General features: G+C 43.2%; 2 protein-coding genes across 3 annotated transcripts in view; one reads left to right on the top strand and one right to left on the bottom strand.

Moving 5' to 3' along the window:
• Positions 1–23804, bottom strand: part of mark4b (MAP/microtubule affinity-regulating kinase 4b) — an 84222-nt gene that overhangs the window by 43983 nt on the left and 16435 nt on the right. For both annotated transcript variants that reach the window (XM_083637562.1, XM_083637563.1), the window contains exons 2-3: positions 7211–7408; positions 5490–5543 (exon numbers count right to left, since the gene is read on the bottom strand). In XM_083637562.1, the coding sequence (XP_083493688.1) occupies positions 5490–5543; positions 7211–7408 (252 nt within the window). The remainder of the gene's footprint in view (positions 1–5489; positions 5544–7210; positions 7409–23804) is intronic.
• Positions 9240–10070, top strand: LOC310777359 (ankyrin repeat and SOCS box protein 12-like; the record flags this gene model as incomplete). The annotated part of the gene is made up of 1 exon (XM_083637690.1): positions 9240–10070. The coding sequence occupies one exon, from the start codon at positions 9240–9242 to the stop codon at positions 10068–10070; it is 831 nt and encodes a 276-aa protein (XP_083493816.1).

Below are 23804 nucleotides of genomic sequence, written 5' to 3'. Positions count from 1 at the left end.
CATCAGCTAATCAATTGGCTTGCTGTAACAGTCACACAGACACACACAGACACACACAGACACACACAGACACACACACAATTTGAAGAATTGGTATTGGACATGTTATTGATCTTTAGTGTCAGCTCATGTTGGCCATATTTCATGCTTATAAACAACATCCTAATATTCCAATACGTCACCAGCTAATGGTCATAAAGGACTACATTAGGACTTGCACATGGGGTTGGATACTTCTGGAGGCTCAGGTTGATGTCCAGCTTCACTTTTGAACTGTTGTCCAATGAAACTGATGCAGTTATACCAAGCCAACATCATTATCTAATTCTAAGTCAAGAAAAATATTTGCATCTCCAACAATATATATACGGTATATAAAAAAAATGCTTTAAACGAGTGTTAACAATTTTCTTTGAGATCCGGCTAGGGCTGGGTGATCATGATATGAGACTAGATATCGTCTTACATGTTGGATATTGTAATATGGTGATATGGCATAAGTATTGTCTTTTCCTGGTTTTAAAGGCTGCATTACAGTAAAGTGATGTCATTTTCTGAACCTACCAGACTGTTCGAGCTGTTCTATTATTTGCCTTTACCCACTTAGTCATTATATCTACATTACTGATGATTATTTATCAGAGATCTCACCGTGTAAATATTTTGTGAAAGCAGCAATAGTCAGTGAAGGAAACCCTGTCTTTCTATTTTATTTTGATCACAGTCTTGTTTTAATAAAAGTGCCAGTGTCATCTCACAGCTTTGACTTACTGAACATTTTATCCCAACAAGTTCAAGATATCTCTGGTGTATCGCCAATTCGCCATCCCACCTAAAAGTACCAGATAGGATTTTTGGTCCATATTGCCCATGTTTGTAGGTTTGCCTTTCCATTCAGCTTTTCTAATGCCATACAGTATGTGGTCATTTGCAAAGAATATAGCCTGATAGAAACCCAGACTGAGAGAACTAAGGCATGGAGGCAAACCTGATGAAGGGGTTCACAGAGAGAGAGGCAGGGAGATGTAGAGAGAGACAGACCGAGAGACAGAGAGAGACAGACAGGGAGATGTAGAGAGATGGAGAGAGACACACAGAGAGACAAAGAGAGAGAGACCTGGCAGTGTGTTGAGTGTCCTGTACTGAGAGAATAATGCTGACAGAACAGGAACTGACACCGACACTGCTGCAGCACTATGCAGCACTGACCCACTACCACACTGCTGCAGACCGCGCACACACACACACACACACACACACACACACACACACACACACACACACACACACACACACACACACACACACACACACAGCTGTTAAACCCTCACAGTCTTAACTCTTGAGATTTACAGGGTAGATTCACAGTGTAATTAAGTGGAAGCTACTTTGTTGTGAGAGAAGGCAAATACTGCTGTAAGAAAACTCTGTGCACTGTCCCACAGCATGGCAACCGAACACACACACGCGCGAACGCACACACACACACACACACCCCAGTTTCACCCCTGTTAAAACCACAGTCAGTAGTTTATTAACAAAGGCCCAAGTCAGTCTGACACTTTTAGCCACGCTGAGAGAGTTTCACATCAAGATGAGATTAGCGATGTGAGCGATGGCACTTTATAAAGGATAATGGATCATTCACATTTAATCTGAGTTTACTAAATTATTATTATTATTTACAGCCTGGTTCCAGATATTTCTGAGATATCAAACTGACTTTTTTCTCAGCTGATATACAGGGTTTTGGTGATGAGCTATTCAATGATTTGTCATAAAGTCTCTTGAGTGGCAGCAGGGGTCAGTATCAGGTATCGCCTGACAAGGATCCACACTCAAGCTGAAATCAAAATGAATCTAAATTAAAATAAGAAAAAGGACAGTGAGCTCATGATGACTAGAAATGTATTGTTTGTGGTGTTTGTTTAAAGAAAAATCTGTGATGGTTTAATTGGGTTGGAATTATATATGAACACTGAAAATATGCTATTTTGAGGAGATAAGGTGCTGTACAGAGGAAAGCCCTACTAATCATTAATGATGAAACACATCCCCTCCACCCTGAGTTTGAGTTGCTTCCCTCAGGGTGGCGCTATAGAGTACCCCTGGCAAGCAAAAAGATTTACAAGGGGTCTTTTATTCCAAATGCAATCAATCAATCAATGTAGTCAATAAACTACAGTAATGCACATACTGGAGTGTAGGCTGTGCACATGAGTATGAATGCACTATTGACTGAGTGATGTGATGTGATGTGATGTCCTGTTGATGTCCCTATTTTGTAAACATGTTTGCCTGTGTTCTTATGTACTGGATGAGACCAATGACAAATCTCCTGCCTTGGCTGGAAAATAAAGGTTATTCTATTATATTCTATTCTATAAAACTACTGGGATTTTGATAATAAAATACAAGAAAGTGAAGATTTTGTGCATTTGTAAAGGAATAGTTCACCTAAAAATGAAATTTCTGTCATCATCTCCATCTACTCACCCTCATGCCAAATGAAACTGGGGTGAAGTTTGTCCATACACGACTACAGTATAGACGGTTTTCACCAGAGCGCAACCCCACAGCACTTCCTTTTTCTCAGCATTCGGCAAACTGCAGAAATATTCACTCGACATCGTTACTTTTGTTTTCGCCGCTCAGCTGTATAGACGGTTTTCACGGAATGGTCAGTCAGTCCTGCACTTGAATGTTTTTTTTCTTTTATGTCCATAGCAAACACTGCAACAGGAAGTGAGCGGGGGTTCAATTTAGAATGTTTTTGTTGTCAAGTTAAAACCATCTATAACACACAGGGAGGTTTTCAGCACCGCTTCATAGGGGACCAGTTCTTTAGAGTTAAAAACAAAAACAGCCAAACAGTCACACTGAATAGAAAGACCTATACACCATTATGTGTTGCACATCAATCAGCTGTAGTTATGATGTAAATAGGCTATAAGTCTTCTTGACTTCAGTTGTTTTGGAGAAGGCTACTATGGAGTTGTGCTGGTAACCTCCCTGTGTGTTATATGGACAAACTTGACCTGTGTTTACACTGGCATGAGGGGGAGTAGGTGATGACAGAATTTTCATTACTGGGTGAACTGTGCCTTTAAATAACATTGTGACATGAAGAATGAACCAAGGCGAAAAAGTCTTTTTTCTATTCACTGTGGCTTTAAGAGAGCTTGTATCTAGGCCAGAGTCAGACCACACAGAGCCAGACGCCGTCAATAACGCACTCTGAGCTATCAATAGAGTCCAAACCCAGCTGCACTGCTGAGCTAACTAGCCAAGTGTTCTTCAATCTTCTAGCTGTGTGTGTGTGTGTGTGTGTGTGTGTGTGTGTGTGTGTGTGTGTGTGTGTGTGTGTGTGTGTGTGTGTGTGTGTGTCCGTGTGTGTCCGTGTGTGCATGTGTGTGAGAGATGTGATATCGATCCAGCTGATGTGAGTGTTGGTGGAGCTGCTGATGAAGTCAACACAGAACCAGACAAGGCCAGAGTTCGGTCAACAGAGGCTGCTGCCCAACAAAGAGCTACTCTTCTACTAACTGTGAGAACGGAGACTATCACACACACGGTCAAAACTATCTCCTACTAGTGACAAAGACGGCAAAGATGATGTCATCTGCACCAATTCTCACATCTGAGGTGTGTTATGATGGAGCATGGAACACAGAGACACACACACACACACACACACACACAAAACCCCCCTCACCCAAACAGCAGGATTTTCCCATCAGAATATCATGACTGTTGTTGAGTAAAAACCTCACCAAAATGTAATGAGATTTGGGCACTTTTAATCAACTTTGAATAAACAAGCAAACAGCAATCTGTGCAGCAGCGATAATGGCGGTAATCAAAGTTTACCGCAAACACGGTTTTAAGGATAATTACAATTTGAAACTGTAACCGCCAGGAGTTTTTAACACAGTTTATCATTAAACCAGTAATCCTTTCATCTCTAATTGGACTATTATATTATTTCATCGCTCTGAATGGACACACACACACACACACACACACACACACACACACACACACACATACGCTCGCACGCATGCAGTCTCACCAGGCCAAGTCTGGCCTGGAGTTGGCTTAATCTCATTAAGGCTTTGAATGCACCACATTTAGTCTATTTGTAGAGTTGTGTGTGCCTGTGTGTGTGTGTGTGTGTGTGTGTGTGTGTGTGTGTGTGTGTGTGTGTGTGTGTGTGTGTGTGTGTGTGTGTGTGTGTGTGCCAACCCCTGGTGGCCCTGCCCCTGGACAAGCATACATTGATATAGGTTACTGTGTTAGTTCCAGAGTTAGACACAGGCACAGCTGACAGGACACATGCTGGTTGTTACTGAGACTATATGGGACTCAAAGTCCAGACATCAAAGGAGACAATTCCTCCTGAGAATATGATAGTTGGCAGTTTCCTGGACGGTCTGAATGCCCAAATCATTCAAATCATGTGTGAAACCGAGCCGGTGTTTGAATTCACACAGAACATGAAGAGACTCCAGTGTGTGGTCTGGTGTTTTGCTTTCTTTCCATTGCTCTATCTCATTGTCCGTCATAAACATCAGCTGAATGGCGATACATGATACATGATATAGTGTCATTTTCTGTGTATATATGTCAGAGAATTACATCACTTTACTGTAATGCAGCCTTTAAAACTATATTACACTTACAATATCAAAAATCTAAGGCAATATCTTGTCTGATATCACGATATTGATATAATATCAACTGCCCAGTGATCCAGATCACAATATCGAAAATCCAGGAAAAAAAAGTCCACACTGATTAGAAAACAGCACATCTGAGTCACATATAAGGGGATTGGGGGGGGGGGGTCTGAATTTGAGACATTTTGAGCTGCAGTGTGAACGCAGCCTCAGTCTCATCTGAAATAATGTTTCTGTCATTCAAAACTAACAGAACTGAATCCACTTTCTGAATCCACAATTGTTGTTTTTCTCCCCTAGCCCTGCAGCCAGTAACAGCTTCCCTCAGCTTCACATGATAACAACACAAAGGTCAAAGTTCAGCAGGCTGCCACACGCCGGGGTCATGTGAGAGTCACAACCCGAGGTAAAACAACAGGTGAGGAGCCTAGCGTGGGACGCTAATGCTAATGTACACACTGACACGCAACTGGGCTGACTAGCTGTCCTGGCAGCCATCAGATAAATTGGCAGATAGTCTGCTGTTGTGTTCTGATTTCTCATGACATTTGAAAGGTTAAGTAGATAAGGTAATGTGTGGATGCGATGGGGAATACAAAAAAGGCAGGAAAACTATAGGGAAAAGTCTCCTTAGAGAGGGAGAAAATGAATGATCAAGTCACAGTTTAAGTCACAGTCCCTCTTATACATAACATATCAGTCATATTTAAATGTGCCTGTGACAGTGTGTGTGTGTGTGTGTGTGTGTGTGTGTGTGTGTGTGTGTGTGTGTGTGTGTGTGTGTGTGTGTGTGTGTGTCACATCTCTTACCTTCTGCAGGCTGGTTGGGTTGAGTTGCGTTTTGTCGATGATCTTGATGGCGACCTGAGAGGAGACGGCAGAACGGGAAGAGATGAAAAGAAACCTTCTGATGCTTCACAGTTATCACACTTATTTTAGGATCTTGTTTCTGTGTGAGATCATCTCACTGCACTGGCAGAGAACTTTACCTCTTTCAACAAATTGGCCTTTTTTTCCCAGGAGAAAGAATGTAACTTGTTTCAGGAGTTTTGTTAAAGTTTCTTGTTTTAAGATTTTCTATTTTGTTTGCATCAAGTTATTAAAACCAGCGAGATTATCTGCCATTGCAGTGCGATCATTTGACTAAAAATATCACTAAATAAGCTTGATAGATCTGGAAACAAGTTCAAATCAATGGGCAGCTTTTTGACATTTGCCATTTTTTTTTGTCAGTTGTGGACAATGACGATAAAAAGGAAATCTTGAAATCGTTTTATATCATATATTCAACACCTTGACATCGCATGACATGAGACAAAAAGTCATGGCACATTGTAGTGAGTGTTTTACAGCACGTAAAGTCCACAGAAGCTGAAAGCCACTAAACAAACCGACACAGCCTCATAAGAGGCTTAACAGTGTGTGGTGCCCCGGTCACAGGGTGCGTCAGACCCACAGTGTAATACACCCCCACTGACTCCTTCTGCTTTATGGACAAACAAGCACTCTCACATGACCCAGCAGACAGCAAGTTCCTACTGAGCCGCCTGGGTTTAGCAACGCAGCTAATGTAGGTCAGGGGAAAGACTACAATGAACTTATATACACACACACACACACACACACACACACACACACACACACACACACACACACACACACACACACACCTTCTACTCTCTTCATGATGAGAAAGACTTGGCGGGCTGTGGAAGCTAACAGAAGGTGGTGTGAACTCTGCAGAACAGCCCTTTAACAGCCCATCTGTGGGTGGATCTACAGTACTGTTCTCAGTCCCAAACCCTGAGTCGGTCTCAACTCCTCTTCACCAGCCTCACCCATCCCAGCATGCATACGTACAAATAGAATAATGGGAGACTATAAGATGCAGTTCATTTGCTATAAATTATGTACAAGCAGTAACAAATACCAACACTTCAACACTTCAATAAATGAAGACGAAACTGTGTATTTTGTGTTCGTTCGTTCATTGCTTACAGTTTCCAATCTTTTCTACTGTATTTGAAGTTTTCTGACCCTTTAAGAACAGATTCCCCCCCCCCACTGACTTTTTACGTGGATTATCATCTATACCAAACGAAACACACATTTAACCTTCATTCTTGCACTCTTCCCCTTTGCTTCTAGCATGGGTAAACCCAGCCTCCACGTGACCTCCATGTAACTTATGTTACAGGCATAGTCTGTGACATTACGTTGAAGGCTACTTCACCCAGGCTACTTTCCTTCCTAAACCCCACACTGCAAGAAAATAGCAATTTCTTTTCTTCAGCCTTAAAATCTCATAAAGTCTATTTTCTTGAAGTGAGTAGAAACATCTTCATGTAAGGTAATCGGCTCCACTTGCTTCAAATCTGATTCTTCTATACGAAAAGAACTGCCGAAACAAGCTACATTTATGTATAATCGAGCAAATTTGCAATTCCTTTGCAAAAATACGACTTTATACCATAACATGATGAAATTACTTTCTAAGATGGATCTTTTTCATCCCTCTTCACCAGTCTCACCTCTCTGCCGGTCAGTATGTGGCGCGCCAGTTTGACTTTGGCGAAGTTTCCCTTGCCGATGGTTTTGAGCAGCCGGTAGTTTCCGATGTGCGGCTGCTCGTCGGAACACAAGGCGATGGAGTTACGACATCGGGCGCCGAGCGACCGGCTCGACCAACCGGTGCCCTTCTCTGAGCGGCTGGCCGACAGGGAGGTGTGCTGAGAGAGAGACAGAGAGAATGAAAGGGGGAGAAAGAGGAAGACAGACCATAAGTATAAAAAAATGTTTGAATGAAAACCGTTTTCCGTACGATGCCCTTCTTCATTTCAGTTGACGTAGTCTTAGTAGATCTACAGTCAAATAAAACCCTTCCATCATACTGAATTCAACTGGTTTCTAATAGAAAACAACTTCTAATCCAAAGCCTAGTCAGGACACCGAGGGTCTTCTCTGTACATGAGAATACAGGAATTATTATTATCATTGGCATCAATTCCAAGACATAAAACATAACTGCTATTTTCGACCTGGACCCATATTTGCCATCATGCTTTTACAACATACCGACTTTTCACTCTGTAATGAGTAGGGCTGGGCAATATCGATATAAAACATCTCATATCAGTCGATATGTTAACTCAACAATTAAAAGCACACAAATTGAGTGTTGCAGCTGTGTAATAAATATGTTCCGGTGGGAACTTTAAGATTTGTCTGGTTGACTGGCTGTTTGTGTGTCACTCAGCACACGCTCCATTATCAAGAGGCATATTGAATTGAACTATTTTCTTATTGTATTGATGAAGTGTCTATCGCTGACAGCATATATTGCTATTGATTTATCGCCCAGCCCTAGTAATGAGACATCATCATGTATTCATTTTCAGTTGATCCGTATCCTGACTGTAGACAGACAGCAGCAGCAGCGACGGCAAAGAGCGAAGTGCTGAAACATCGGCAGAGGGAGCATCAAATCTGTGCGAGAAAGCCCCGACTTGAGATCATTTTTATTATGTACGTGTTTTTATCAACATGCACCCAGGCAAGAGAGACAAGCAACTCTATAGTGAAGTAATTGAGCAGATTTTGGTCAGAATTGCATGGAATCCATATAATAGAATAATTATATGAAATGTATCATGGAACATGATGGGAAAACAGGTTCTAAAGTAGGATATGCTCAAGTTAGGCTGCTTCTAAGATAGGATATCAGAGATAAGACAGGGTGTTTTCCCCTAATGCAGTTAGGAAATCTGACTAATACCAAAAACCCTAAGTATCATCCTAAACTGAGATAAGATACATTTTCAGACTCCCAGTTTGAAAATGGCTGGAATTAACCCTTTAAACAACAGAACAGACATCTCACTCCCAGCAGAGATTCACTGCTGTACAAGAACTTAGAAGCACTGCATTCTGTCACATACTGAAGCATCAGCAGGGCCTGAGGCTGCAGCCAGGCCAGGAAAATGTCCAGACTCGCTTTAGTTAATTTTTTACTGTTAGGCTCAATTCTGTACATTTTATTAAACATACGCAGTCAAGCATGTGGTTACCCCCAACAAAATCATGCAAAAAATAAACCTTAATTTCGTAATAATTTACAAAATACCACATGTAGATTTGTGTGAATTGTGGCTAATCTCTACTAATTCAAGGAATCTCTCTGTGTGTGTGTCCTTCACATATCTCTGACTGGAACCATTCATCCGATCGACTTCAGTTCACACTTGGCGGGTGTGTCAGATTTGGTGCAATTTGGAAACACGCCTGGTGGCCAGGTGATGTCATATATCACCGAGTCATAAATTACTGATGCTGTCACAGAGGATGTCATCAGTGATGTCACTGGAGCAATTGTGATATCATCAGTGATGTCACTCCAGCGATTGTCATGTCATCAGTGAGTGATGTCATCAGTGAAGTCACTTGAGCAATTGTGATGTCATCAGTCTTATGAAGTCATAAGGTCCAACACACTTGAGTCCCTTCATAAAGCCTTCCGTTTGGAGACACAAGTCGGTGTGGTACAGTGACAGAGCTGAAGGAATGGCTGCTCGAGCAGCGCATGACAACAAGCAGCTCCACGATGCTGCTGGCGCAGGAGACCTAGACACACTGAGGACCCTGCTGCAGGAGGATCGTTTCAGAAAGCGGATCAATGAGTTGACTGGGTTTGTGAGATATTACGGCAGATGGACCACACCTCTAGGGCTCGCAGCCATGCGGGGTCACGCTGCCTGTGTGGCCGACCTGATCACCCAGGGTGCCCAGGTAAATAATGCCAGTGAGTGCACGCCTCTCTACTGGGCCGTGCACAGCGGTCACCTGGACTGCATCCGGATCCTCCTGGAAGCCGGGGCCAACCCCAACGGAAGTGGACACTGGCCATACACCCCTGTCTACCAAGCTGCCCAGGCGGGAAGGCTGGACATCCTGCAGGAACTCATCAGGTTCTATGCCGCTGTTGACATGGACAGCGATCACATCCTCTGGAAGTCTCCTCTCTACATCAGTGCCGCCCGCCACAACCTGGACTGCTTCCGCCTGCTGCTCCAGGCCGCTGGTGTTCTGACCTCTGATGTGGTGTCTCGCCTGCTGGATGAGGTGCTGTGGAGGAGGTGCAACGTGGCCATCGTCCAGCTGCTCCTTGACCACGGCGCCGACCCGGCCCTAGTGACCTTGGAGCAGGCACAGCTGGAGAAGAAGATGGATCCTGAGGCGCTCCGGGTCTTTCTGGAGGCCAAGAGATGTCCTCGCAGTCTGGCTCACGTGTGTCGGATCCGGATCCGCCAAACACTGGGCACACATCGCCTGAACCAAGTCAACTCCCTACCACTAACACAAGTAATGAAGGAGTTCGTGCTCCACCAAAACTGACTTGAAGGACAAATATGAATAAACTTAGCAGCGGGGCGACAGCGCTCTATGCAGCAGCGGGGCAAACGGCCTGTACACTTGCTGGGGACCCAAGGAAGTCGAATGTGAATTTGTTTGCATGAGAGTTTCTCGAAAAGCTGCAAGCAGCAATCGCCCATTCCAGACAGACATGTTTTGAATGGGCACTGCACTAGTGCTAAATACTGAGTGGGCTGCTGTATACCCAGTACACAGGCACATTTTAACATAATTTTTATGGAGGGATTAACATTAATTTAGACTGTTGTCAGACATTAATGCTGTTTGAAGCCCAAATCTGGATTCCCACCCCCCCTCAGGTATTATGGAAGACTCAGCTTTTTCTGATACATTTTCATTTCCATGCAGCTCAAAACACAAAGCAGTTTTACTTATGTGCACAAACATGTGACCAAAGCCAAAGCTTCACTCATGTTAGTCACATAATGTCAGTTCTTGCATCGACGACAGCTTTTATTTTCAGAATGAACAAATTATATCCCATTTGTGTGGACCGGAGCAACCATTTTGTCTGTGTTATGGATTGAAATGTTGGAAGCCTGTTCAAGGTAGCTATTATCATTGTGGTCACTCAGTGATCATAAAATATGATCTGGAATGGCTTCAGTAGTGGTTGACACACGCATGGACTCACAGAGAGAGAGAGAGAGAGGGGGGGGGGCAAAGAAAGAGACAGAATATTGATGAATCTGTATAGAATATATAGTATATGATATATAATAACAAAGCAAAACAGTTGGATGAGAAAAATTAAGAAACGCTCTATTTTTAATGGCTAATATTATATTTTGCTGAATTATTTTTCCTCACAAACACGAGTTACATAAGCACAGAAATACTGACAGACAGAGGGTCTGAATACACAACAAACACACACACACACACACAAACACACACACACACACAGGTTAATTGATGATTCATTTCTTGTTACATGCTTTGTTTTTGAACTGTCTTTGCCAGTAAAGCACATTGAGCTGAACTGAATATCTCGCCACATCATCATCAACACAAAAAGAGCCTCGGCACTGACTTCCCCCCTTTTTTCCTGTACAGTAAAGGCGTGGTTTCCCTCCCTCAGTGCCCCCGGCTCGTCTGGTCCTGTGACTGCAGCCTGGTACCAGACACCCGAAGGCGGTGCGAGGGAGAGGAACCAGGCCACCTAGGAAAACCACTCTCTGTTCTGACCCCCGCATGGTCCACATTCCTCACAGTGAGGTCATTAGTGCAAGGAGAGGAGGGGATGGCTGTAAGGCAAGGTGAGGAGGGGAGAGAGGAGAGGAGAGGAGGGGAGAGGAGAGGAGAGGAGAGGAGAGGAGAGGAGAGGAGGGGAGAGGAGAGGAGATGGAGAGGAGGGGAGAGGAGAGGAGAGGCGAGGAGAGGAGAGGAGAGGAGAGGAGAGGAGAGGAGAGGAGAGGGGAGAGGCGAGGTGATGGAGAGCCCTAACCCCAAGAAATCAATCAGTAATATCCCATTGGAAATAAAAGAAAACTGAAACTTTACATCAATGGCGCCTGATTTTCTGCTGAAATCCTGGAGGTTCTGCTGCTCTCTGCAGCAGGCAGAGAGACTCAGCCTGACCAAGACAACAAACCAACTTCACTCTGTCCTGCTCTCTGCAGCAGGCAGAGAGACTCAGCCTGACCAAGACAACAAACCAACTTCACTCTGTCCTGCTCTCTGCAGACTCAGCCTGACCTGACTGAAGACAACAAACCAAACCAACTTCACTTACTTCAATGTTCAAATACCACACTGCAGGGTTCAACATAACCAATGGCCCACTGGCCCGGGGCCAGGAAATGTTTATGCAGGGCAAGTTGATTGGCCGTCACTGGGCCGGAGCGCGTTTTAGAAGATGTCATTGTTTTCAAGAAGCCTCCGAGGGAGAAACACGTTACACGCACACAGCAGTTATTATCCTACTCTATAGTAAATGACTGATTGATTATGGAAATATTCTAGGCAGCAGTGTACGTGTTCTTCTGTGCTCTGCCTGTCACGTTTCAGCAGCAGTGCCTATGACACTGATTCTAACAGCAGTTTAGCCTACCAAGTGAAACCATTAGATTATTTTGAAAATATTTTTAGCACGGCATGTCATGATCTTACCATGGCAGCTTGCCACAGTAGATACAGGGGAAACACTGGACTTCTACCCGACTTCACCGTCTGTCTAACGTTATCTTGTCAGTCATTTAAAAAAAACATCATATGCACATAATATCTATTTGGCATATTTATGAATTATATCAACATTACATATCCATAATAACTAAAGGAAAACAACCAAATATAACATCCTAACATGTTAAGGTCCTTACACACCAGGAGCAGTTTTTTTTCGTGCGTTTAATTTGCACGTCAACAATATTTTTCGAACCGATATCAGTCAAAGCAAACCGTACATACCACATACCAACAGCAAAGTTTCACTGAGCGTTATTGCGGTGTTTATTTTTTCAGACCAAGGTCGATTTTTCTGAAATTTGCTTCCGACCGTGTACACATCTGTTGCTGTGATTGACAGGTGGGTCAAAATTCGCATCGCAATTTTGTGCTGTATATTCACATCGCTCTTGGTGTGTAACAGCCTTTACTGTGCAGTTTAAGAGGTTATTATGGAAAGAAAAACTTTACTTGAGGTTTTTTGGCTGCTGGGCCAGTGATAATGACAAGGGGCTAGTAAAACTCTGATCTACTGGCCAAGTGGGCCAGTGTTTTGTTTTTTACGTTGAAACCTGGACTGTAATATTTGATCAACCCTGTAATATTTGACCAACCTCAACCTTTATCTGGCATTAAGCAGACATGAGTAGAGAACCAGGAAGCACCAGACATTCCTGTAATTCAGGTCCCACTACAATGAAAACAGACTGACACATCAAATTCACAACAAATTCTTCAATTATCAATATATAATTTCAAATGTCTGTTTTTAACCATCTTGTTATGCGGTGACCTGTTGATAGCTGAGCAGAGAGTTGCTGTCTGCTTTATTGTGGACTCCCACTCACTTTCAGCAGCCAACAACAGGGAAATGACAGAGTGGCAGTCAGCAGTATTTATGGCAGCTCGCAATGACTGTTGTGTCAGTCATCACCTTGTAATGTCTCTTTATAGGAGAGATTGATTCTTCCAGTGAAGTTGACTGAGGACCGAACATCAACACGATCGCTTTAAATATTCACACTAGTTTTCTTTGTGATCCGACAGCGATCTCACCCACACTTTGTTTTCCTGGTCCGAAATGCAGCGGGAAAAGTTTAGTTTAGTATTTGGTTTGTTTTAGATACACACAAACCATTTTATAACTGAACCAGGGCTTGTAAACAAAAGTCACATGGCTGAGAAGCAGCTTGTTTATTGGACAGAGTTTCGGTCACCTGTCATCCTGCCAGGTGAGAGGTTTTGGCGATGTGGAGTCGGAAACAAATCAGATTCCAGTTCCTGTAACTTTCTCTGCTTTAATAAACACACAAAGAAACAGCTGAATATGAGCATCAGTCCAGACTGCAGTTTGCCCTCATTTTTGTTATGCCGGCATGAGGAACTGCTGCTTATCTGATGTCAACATGTGTCTCCTTATACCCATAAACCCATGCGTTTTGGGGTGGTTTCCTGTCATTCCTGTCGGTTCAGATTACATTTCTCAAGAACCGCACCACAGCAGTGGTTTTCAAAGTGGGGGCCAAGGGGCGCTATAGGAGGGCCTCAGCAAATTAATGAAAAATGCACCAAAAAAAAAAAAAAAAAAAACTGCGGGGAAAAAAGTGGAAGGAAAGGATTAAATTCTATTTGTTAATATTACAGTATAATAAAAATAAGAATATATTTTTTTTATTATATAATTATATGTAGTCTGTATAATTGAATCCTTTCCTTCCACATGTATTTGCCATGCCTATCGTTATGCCTGCCAGTCAAAACATCATCACATTCATTGTCCTTGTTGACCTGCTAACCGCGATCCGCACAAGAACGTTGCTGTTTGCCCCATAGCCTGGAACAATGTTTATAATGGAAAACAGAAATATTGAATATGACAAAATGAGAAAAGATTTGAGATACAAATGTAATTATTAGGCTATTACATTAATAAGTAAGGAAATATATCCGGAGGTTGTATGGATGTAATTTTTGACATTTGGAATAGTATTGTCAATCTTGCAATAGGGGGTCCTGGCCAAAGGCTAATGCTATTTGGGGGGCCTTGGCATTGAAAAGTTTGGGAACCCCTGTAGTTAGAGGACTGAGTCTGTGCTGTTATTTCAAATGGCATCGCTCTCATCTGGCCAAATAAGCCGACTCATCACTCCAGAATTCAAATAATCTGCTCCAAACATGCTGGGTGTGAACGCACCCCATAACACCTGAACAGGGCGACAGGCAGCATGTGATCACCACACTACTTTCTGCAGTATCAGCATCAGTGAAGAGAAGGCTAGTGATGAGATTAAGAACAGAATTAGGAGTGAATGGAGGTGGAAAGAGGTACACATCTACATTTCGTAGACAAACAATGCAACAATGAGATTCAATCATAGACATCGGTTGGCATACCATGTCACCACAAAGGTCGCGGGTTCAACTTCAACCCTCAACACCTTTGTCACACGAGTCACCCCCGTTTCTCTCTCTCCCAATCTTTCCTGCCTCTCTAAACTTTGACCTGTCCAACAGGCAGAATGACCAGAAGTCATCTTCAAAAAGTGCTTCAATCTAACACATGATCAGTGTGTAAACAAAGCCAGTGGAGGGGCAACAATTCAACACATGATCAGTGTGTAAACAAAGCCAGCGGAGGGGCAACAGTGTCGCAAACACTGCGTATAGATCAGGCCTTTCAGACAGAGGGGCGATAGGAGAAATACAATAAGGGGAGATATACAGTGTATTTGTGTAACGAGGTAGAGATTGCATGATGGTGAGAGAGGGCAAACATCACTGAGAGAAACTGGAGCCTACAACCAGGGCTGATTTTACACTTCATGGGCCCTGGGGCTATTCATCTCTGCAGGGCCCCCCCCTCAAGCGGAAGGGAGTGTCGGACGCCGGCGAATTTTTTTTTAGTGTTTTTCTTTAACCTTTTTTAGCTGTATTTAAAGGAATATCTAATTTTAAATCAACATTAGGATTATACTGTTGTGATGTCATTATTCAGTATCTTCTCCTTTTCTCACTAACTTTCATGTCACCACCTGCTCTCCTGTCAGCATTCTAACTTACAAACACAAACTGTAGGTTTAGCCATCATGTTCTTTCATAAACAGCCTGATTGGAAAGAAAACATTGCCACTGAGATGTCACAACAAGCACTTTTATTATTATTATTTAGTATTTATTATTGCTGTTATTACTACAGTGCACACACACATGGTTATTCAATTATTGCACAAATCAATCAAGCAGTATTCAAGTCTGTTCGTAGCTGGGGGAAAAAAAAAAAAAAAAAAAAAAAAAAAAAAACATTTGGGGCCCCTTGATGTCCCGGGCCCCGGGGCTTCAGCCCCGGTAAGCCCGTTGGTAAAATCGGCCCTGCCTACAACGCACGACAAACCCACAGCAGATGCCATTCTCTACTCCCAAAGCATGGCGACCACACACTCACACTCACAACAGTCTGACGCTCGATAACCACATCACCTTGAAATGCCCCTACTGTGGTAAAACTGCCGGTCAGGTCACAAGATCTAATGACTTTCCCACACACACACACACACACACACACAAGTGGGAAAGTGCACCGGCTCAGACCGCTAACAATGTGGAGGAGGAAGAAGAAGAAAAAGATAAACAAATGATTAACAATAACCAGAATTACAGCCTGCCATGGACATGAGAATGAGACAATAAAATAAATTCCAAAACTTACACAAAATCCAGTAACACTTTATTTGAATTAGAGTATTTGTAACATTTCAACACCTTATTAGTTGGCATTGGCATTCAACAATTCAACTGTTTCACTTTGTCTGTAGATGTTTAACAGATTCTGTTTGCTTCCTGTTCCACACACCTGATTCTCATCACCTGGAGGTACTACATTATTATGAGAATATGTAGGTATTTTTATGGACTGTCACATACTCTATAATCTGTTAAACATCTACAAAAAAAGTGAAACAGTTGAACTAAATAATACTGTAAGCTATTGGAATGTTACAAATATTCTGTAGACTCTCTGTAGGCCGACTATCCAAATAAAGTGTTACCCAAAATCCTGTAAAATACAGTGGGGAGAGATGTAAGAAGTGATTGAAATGATGACACTGAAAGACAAAAATCACACACACACACACACACACACACAGAGAGAGACCATGATATTACATCAGACTCCAACCTCCTCCTCCCTCCCTCCCTCCCTCCTGATTCTTTCATCCACCTGTTCCTGTATCTTCTCCTCCCTTGCCGGCTCACTATTTCAGTGTGCTGTGTGTGGATGAAAGTCAGCCATCGAAAATGCATCGAAATCGCAACACAAAGCAACGCAACACAAAACAACATGAAGCATCCTAACATGACTGTGCTTTGGGCAACGACATGAACCAAAATGGAATATGTTCCTGTCCCGTTGTATTCCTCCACTTTCATCTCGTCACCCCCCTCTCTCTCTCTCTCTCTCGCCCCATCCCCCAGACAATCAATTGGCCTCCCTTCCCTCTGTTCTCCTCGCTCGCCCGCCTGGCCCCGCCCTCTCTTTTGTCTCGCGCTGCTATCTTCATTTTCAGCGACCTCACATCAATTTAGACTTCATGGCACCCCCCCTGCCCCCCACACACACACCCCTCCTTCTGTCTTTCTCCCCTCCCCCCATCCCACATACTCCTTTCAAGGAGAGGGGTCCATCAATTCACCCTCTCCTCCTGATTGCCATGCAGTTCCATTCAGAGGGTGAGGGTGTGAGTGTGCGTGTGTGTGTGTGTGTGTGTGTGTGTGTGTGTGTGTGTGTGTGTGTTGTTGACCAGCCAGGAATTTAAGCTTAAAATCTGCTCATTGTAAGACATTCTGGATAAGGGCATCAGCTAACTGCCTAAAATGTGATGTTTTCTGTGTGTGTGTGTGTGGGGGGGGGGTGTTACTGTGTGATTTGCACATTCAGCAGGCCGCTGCACCTTGTCCTTGCAAACTGAAAAGAATCCAATTCTGTGTGATAATCCTGTTAGTCTCCTCTGTTAAGCACTAGACACTCCCGAGTTGAGGCAGACACAGACAGCTGCGGACACCGCAGACACATAGTAGTTCTGTTTATACTAGTTTCTGGAGTCGCTTGGACATGTGAAGAGAGAGAGTGGGGGGGGGCAAACGAAGTACAGATCTCGAAAGCAGGTAAACCACTGTGGGATTAGTGAGAAAGTTGCTAAAAGGAGGGGAGAGCGATGCGTGCTTGAGCAGAAGTGTAGTTTAATGTACAGCGGGTAATCAGCCACTGCAATGTGGCAAAAATTAACCTGTTTGAGAGCAGCAAAAAAGAAGCTAGTCACAAAGCACGGTCACAAAAATGTGGAGGTACGTGTTTGCACAGAGCCCTCACGTCACGTACACCCTCTGATGATTACATTTACGTCACGTGGACCGTGGAGGAGCCTGGCGGACTCGCAAATCCGCAAAGTATAACTAGGGCTTAGTCTGCTCCTCTCTCCACAGTAGCCTTTGTTCTGCTGCCTGGAGGAGCAGCTGGGCCAGAGGATGGAGGGGAGAACCTTCATGATGGCACTCTAAAAATAGACCTTTTCATTTCGGTGGTTGTTCTCCTCATGGTGATCACTGACTACTACGGCTCAAAGGTTACCTGCCGTTTAGCTGCTTAGCCGCCTTTTCAACACAATATCAATCTTTACGTATTCCGCATTACAAGCCGCTATATTAAAGTCATGTTTAAATCTTCCCAAGAAAATAAGAGCATAAATTACAATGACTCAAATGGAAATCTTGATTCATTTGCTCGATATTGTGACCGTGATTATTAATCACAATTATCAGCCATGCATGACGATTTGAAGATTTTTTTTACTGCACTTTTTGCACATTCTAATTTTTGTTTTTGGTGATCAACAAGCATGATAATTGAAATAAAATAAATGGCCTAATGTTCCTAAGCTAATATCAGGCTATATGATTATGCATGGTATGCAACACTATCCTGACTGAGAATATCAGTTTTTGGTTCATATTTCTAGTTGTTGTTGACAGACGTGAGCTCATATTTTACCTACATTTTCATTCACTAAATCACTAGTTCCTGACATGACTGCTGGTTTTACTGCAAATGAGCCATTAAAGCAATACAGCATTTTTGACAAATAATTTCCCTTGTGTTGAGAAGATAATCTCATGTCTGTGTTCAGTATTGAGTGCAGTGATGACACTAGGTTAATCTTGTGCTATCCATTAAACATACACAGTGTGGGGACGTGCTGTGAGCATGACCACCACACTGTCAATAATGCTTCCATTATCACTGTTACATCTCTAGACATGCTGAATGTGTTCCTGCTGTGTGCTGTGAAAACCACCTAACTACAGTTTTGGTCATTCTCATGTTTTCTGACCTCTTTGGGTTTATGAAACAGTTTAAAAACAAACGGGATAATATCAGAAATGCTTTCTCGTCAAACTAGAAACAAGGCTGTTTTTTCTTAATTCCTGGAAAGTTGTCATTTTGGAGATAAGACCTGACAGCATGCAGTGTTTTATGTGTAGGCCAGTGGTTCTCAAACGTTCTCATGTCAACGACCCCTAAACTGACACAAATTAGACCACAGACCCATCTGATAAGATTTTAGCTTTTAAATGTTTTATTACAGAAAGTGTATGAAACCCATGACCAAAACAGTTATACCTTCTGTCATTGTGTTACTTATGGATGGAATTATAGTGAAAATAAATTATTCCCCTTTTTGCTGGGGACCCCCTGGAACCCCCTCAAGGACCCCTGAGGGTCCCCGGAGCCAACTTTGAGGCTACTGTCCATCATGTGTTAAACACACAATATGTGAGCTTCTGGGCTGTGTTGCACCAGCTGGTCTTTACTATGCCTGGCATATTCGGTCATTGTTAAGACCAGGCCCTGTTGTTGCAACCTAGCCCTGTTGGTGCAACCTAGCCCTGTTGGTGCAACCTAGCCCTGTTGGTGCAACCTAGCCCTGCTGCCCTGCTCTGTGTCAGCACGCACTGAGAAACGCCACAAGCTTTTAAAATGTCTCCACTCCTGTGTGTCATCATGAACTGAAATGATTCTAATCTACAACAAAGAGAAATTTGTCAACAACAACAACAACAGCAGCAGCAGCAGCAGTACAAGTCTGGTCATGGGCCTCTTCCTGCTCTAAAGGTTGAGGGTGAGGCGAGGCATGAGAACGCTGCAGGGTGTTGGTTCATAATCATGTGTGTGAGAAACACACAGAGATAGTATCTTTCTATCTGCCTGCTGATGATTTCAACCACAAGCTGAGGAGGGCCACCTGAGCCTTGTCTTCTAAATAAGAGCCCACCACCAATAAACTTTCAAATCGGTCTTTTATAGAGTATCACAGCAATGAGTCCGGAAGACCTGGATGTTAGCATTTCCGGTTCCTTCGTCTAAAAGTCAATGGGATTTTTGTATGGGTATTTTGGTTAAACGCATGAAATAAGGTCTGTGGTTAACAAAAGTTTATGAAAGACAATCTTCACAAATGAGGACAATTTTTTTTTCCCGAAGCTTAAATACATTTTTTTTCCAACGCAATTTACAGAAAACGCTTCAAAAGAGTGAGTTGGCCCACAAAAAATACATCATCCCTGTGGTACTCTATTAGCTAGCCGACTAAAAAGCCTGTTTTCACTCTTATCTTTTCGTCTGACTTTCAAAACAATAGACTGTAAAGAAGCGCTTTGGAAAAGTGGCAAACTGCTGCTAAATATATGTTAACATGAAATATACAGGTCATTATGGAAATATAGAAGGTTATTGACAGTTTCTTACATGGCTTACAAATGGTTAAAGCTACATATTGTAGGAAAGAGTTTTCCTTTGTCTTATCAGCATAAATCGGAGAAAAGGCGTCCCCTCCCACCAAACTGAGAGGCTGTGGACTGCCTGTGTGATAATCACATATTAGAACAGACACTCAGCTGAGTGACATGAGCTCAGACAGAGACATCATGAGGCAGAGGCAGGCTAAGCCATCACAGATCGCTCTTGGTTTTTCCACAGCAAATAAAATGGCAGTTAAAAATGCGGGGTAACATGCATCATGCATCGCCGCATGTCTGGCGTGCCATCAGTCAGTGTGCGCTGCCCCGTGTGGGCGGACGCTGGACAGCCTGCCCAATCTAAACGCTTCTTTATGTGAATGGGGACATTCATAAGTCTTGTGATATGGCTTTCCTGCCTCATAAATGCCTGATCTGATTGAGTGTGATTCCTCTCATCTTTTGTCCTTCGAACATGATTTCTTAAACGCACAGGAATCTGCATTTAACCATTTGGAGAACTACTTCTGCCTGGTTTTGATTTGATTTGTATCCTCTATTATACAGAAATATTTTGGGCTTCAAGAATATTACAGGTGTTTTACTGCATCGCACAACCAATCCAGAGTCTTTAGGGCTTTGAGAGCTCAGACAGAGACTTCATGCAGAAGGGGCGGTGTCGGTGACATGCAGAAGTCATGTGCTTGTAAACGGATAAAACAGAATCAAATAATGTAACGCTGCGGACATTTAAAAAGCTCTCTAAATAATGTAATGCTCCGGACATTTAAAAAGCTCTATGTTACAAAGTGATTTGCTGTATCTCCAGCTTGTTTCACTGTAGGGGGAGAGGGAGGGGGAAGGGGTAATCTCCAGTAACTTGATCAAGGCATGTAGGTTTGTTAGCGGCTGTTCTCACCGCCGTTCCAACTACTATATATATATATATATATATACACAGTATATATACAGTATATATATATATATATATATACCGTAAATTCCGGACTATAAGCCGCGGCTTTTTTCCCGTTTTTTGGCCTTTTTTGCCCCCTGCGGCTTATATAACGGTGCGTCTTATCTATGGATTTTTTCCAAAAAAAAAAAAAAAATCTCTCTTTTTTAGCACTCTTTCTAACTATAAATCCACTTCTGTTTTAATTTCCTCTCTTGCCCTCTTTTAACAACATAACATAACATAACATAACACAACACAGGTAAGCAGAAAGAAAAAGACGAAGCAATCACGCCATGAATGAGGAAATGACTCACCTGCTGGAGGCTGGAGATACACGCTTGGGCTAAACTTTTACTCCGTGAAACACTATCGATTAAGTCCGACATCGCTCAGAGGTTTTGAGCAGCTTGAAAACAAGTTTGAAAACGTGCAGAAGTCCATCCACTCACTCACTAAAGAAACTAAGGCAACCGTGAACAGAGTTTATAATGCGGAAAAGCGCATCCGCGCACTGGAGGACAAAAACAACACAGTGAGTCCGAAAATGGATAAAATGCAAAATCGAAACCCTGCACACGCAGGTTGATGACTTAATCAGCAGGAGTAAAAGAAATAACATTCGCCTGATCAATGTAAAAGAGGAGCTGAGATTGGTGACATGGACGCTTTTGTGGCAAAATCCTGTGTTACATCCTGGACCTGAAGGAAGGCGAGAAACCACCAGAGGTGGACAGGGCACACCGGGCGCCTCGGCCACGTCCAGACCCCGGCCTGCCACCGAGGGCCATCTTCATCTGCCTACTCCGCTGGCCCGACCGTCAACTCATCCTCCAGGCTGCGGGGAAGAAGCCCCTCACCTGGGAGGGTACGCGCTTTTTCGTCCGGCAGGACCTCTCCGCGTTGGTGCAACAGAAACGCGCAACATACAACAGCATCATCGAGTCAATGGATATCGCTTTGGCGTACTGTACCCAGCGAGACTCGTCATAACCAGACCGGACTATCTTTAGCACTCTTTCTAACTATAAATCCACTTCTGTTTTAATTTCCTCTCTTGCCCTCTTTTCACCACACCGCGGACACTGTGTGCCCAGCGGCGGAACAAGAGCTCAAAGTGAAACTGCCGAATATCTTTTGAGTTGGACTGGTCAATAGTACTGTGAGTAACTAAAATAAAAAAATAAAAAACGGAATTCTCTCTTCTTTAGCACTCTTTCTAACTATAAATCCACTTCTGTTTTAATTTCCTCTCTTGCCCTCTTTTCACCACACCGCGGACACTGTGTGCACTGTAAAAAAAACAAAAAATACCACAATGTGTGATTTTGTCTGGGGATTAGTGACCTGACTTTTGTTTTGTTGAAATGTTAATAAATGGGAGCTTCCCCAAACAGCCATCTCTTTCCCGACAATCCCCTCTGTGCACGAAGCCTTACATATGGTAATTAAACATCAAAACACCCGCGGCTTATAGACCGGTGCGGCTTATAGAAGAAAAAAATAGTCACCTTTGAAGGTGCGGCTTATAGACCGGTGCGTCTTATAGTCCGGAATTTACGGTATATATATATATATATATATATATATATATATATATATATATATATATATATCATACATACAACAAACCAACAAGAAGACATGAGGAGAGAACCAGGAAGCTTCAGATATTCAGGTTCCACTACCAGGAAAACAGACCAACACATCAACTGCACAACAAAATTACTTCAAATGAGTGATATGATCTCAAATGAAGAGCAGGTCACCGTTACATCAAGACACTGTGACGAACGAACGAAGTAGGCCTCTGTGTGTGTGTGTGTGTGTGTGTGTGTGTGTGTGAGTGAGTGTGTCTGTGTGAGTGTGTCTGTGTCTGTGTGTGTGTGTCTGTGTCTGTGTCTGTGTGTGTGTGTCTGTGTGTGAGTGTGTCGATGGAGAGTATTGTGTAAAGACAGGATGTGTGACGCGGGTCCCCAGCAGAGGGATGGTGTAACCTTGAAGTTCCATCCTCAACCCCCGCTAACACACACACACACACACACGTGACTGTCCACTTTCTTGGTTGTTTGACCCTTGGCCTTAGGTTTCTCTGACCCTGACACACACCTCCTCCATCACACAGCACAGCATGCGCGCACACACACACACACACACACACACACACACACACACACACACACACAGAGTCAACACAGCGCACACACACATACAGTCAACACAGCACACACACACACACACACACACACACAGTGTCAACACAACTCAGTCAAACATGGCACCGACTAATGAACAGAGCTCAAAAGTCGCACAGTGCAGGGCATCATCCTTGTTGCTAAGAAAAAAGCAGTTGGCATCAACTTGCAAGTTAACTGATCAGATCACTCAGCATTAGCTAGCTACTGTAGTCTGTTAACTGATCACTCAGCATTAAGTTCGACCTAGAGAAGAGAGCACAGAGAGGTTTCTTCTTGTCTAAGAGTCGTGCTGCGGAGCCTCTAGCAAGGAGCTCTAGCATCTGTCGCTAGAGCGTCTCTTAGGGCATCGGGGGAGTGAGGCTCACTCACTGCACAGCAGGACCACTGGCTACTGTTACACATGCTACTGTTACACATGCGTCTGCTGGAACCAAACCAGTGACAACAGAAGAAAAGCTGGAGGGAGCTTTCAAAAGTTAACAGTGCAGTCCTATGCAATCTCATGCTGTAACCTACCTGGCCATCTAACATCATCTGTCTAAAAATGTAAACCGCTGCCGTACTGGAGAAAACCCTGTCTGA

This window comes from Poromitra crassiceps (assembly GCF_964638095.1).
Source record: "Poromitra crassiceps genome assembly, chromosome: 5".
NCBI classification, from domain to species: Eukaryota; Metazoa; Chordata; class Actinopteri; order Beryciformes; family Melamphaidae; genus Poromitra; species Poromitra crassiceps.
This window is presented reverse-complemented; position numbering and strand designations above follow the sequence as displayed.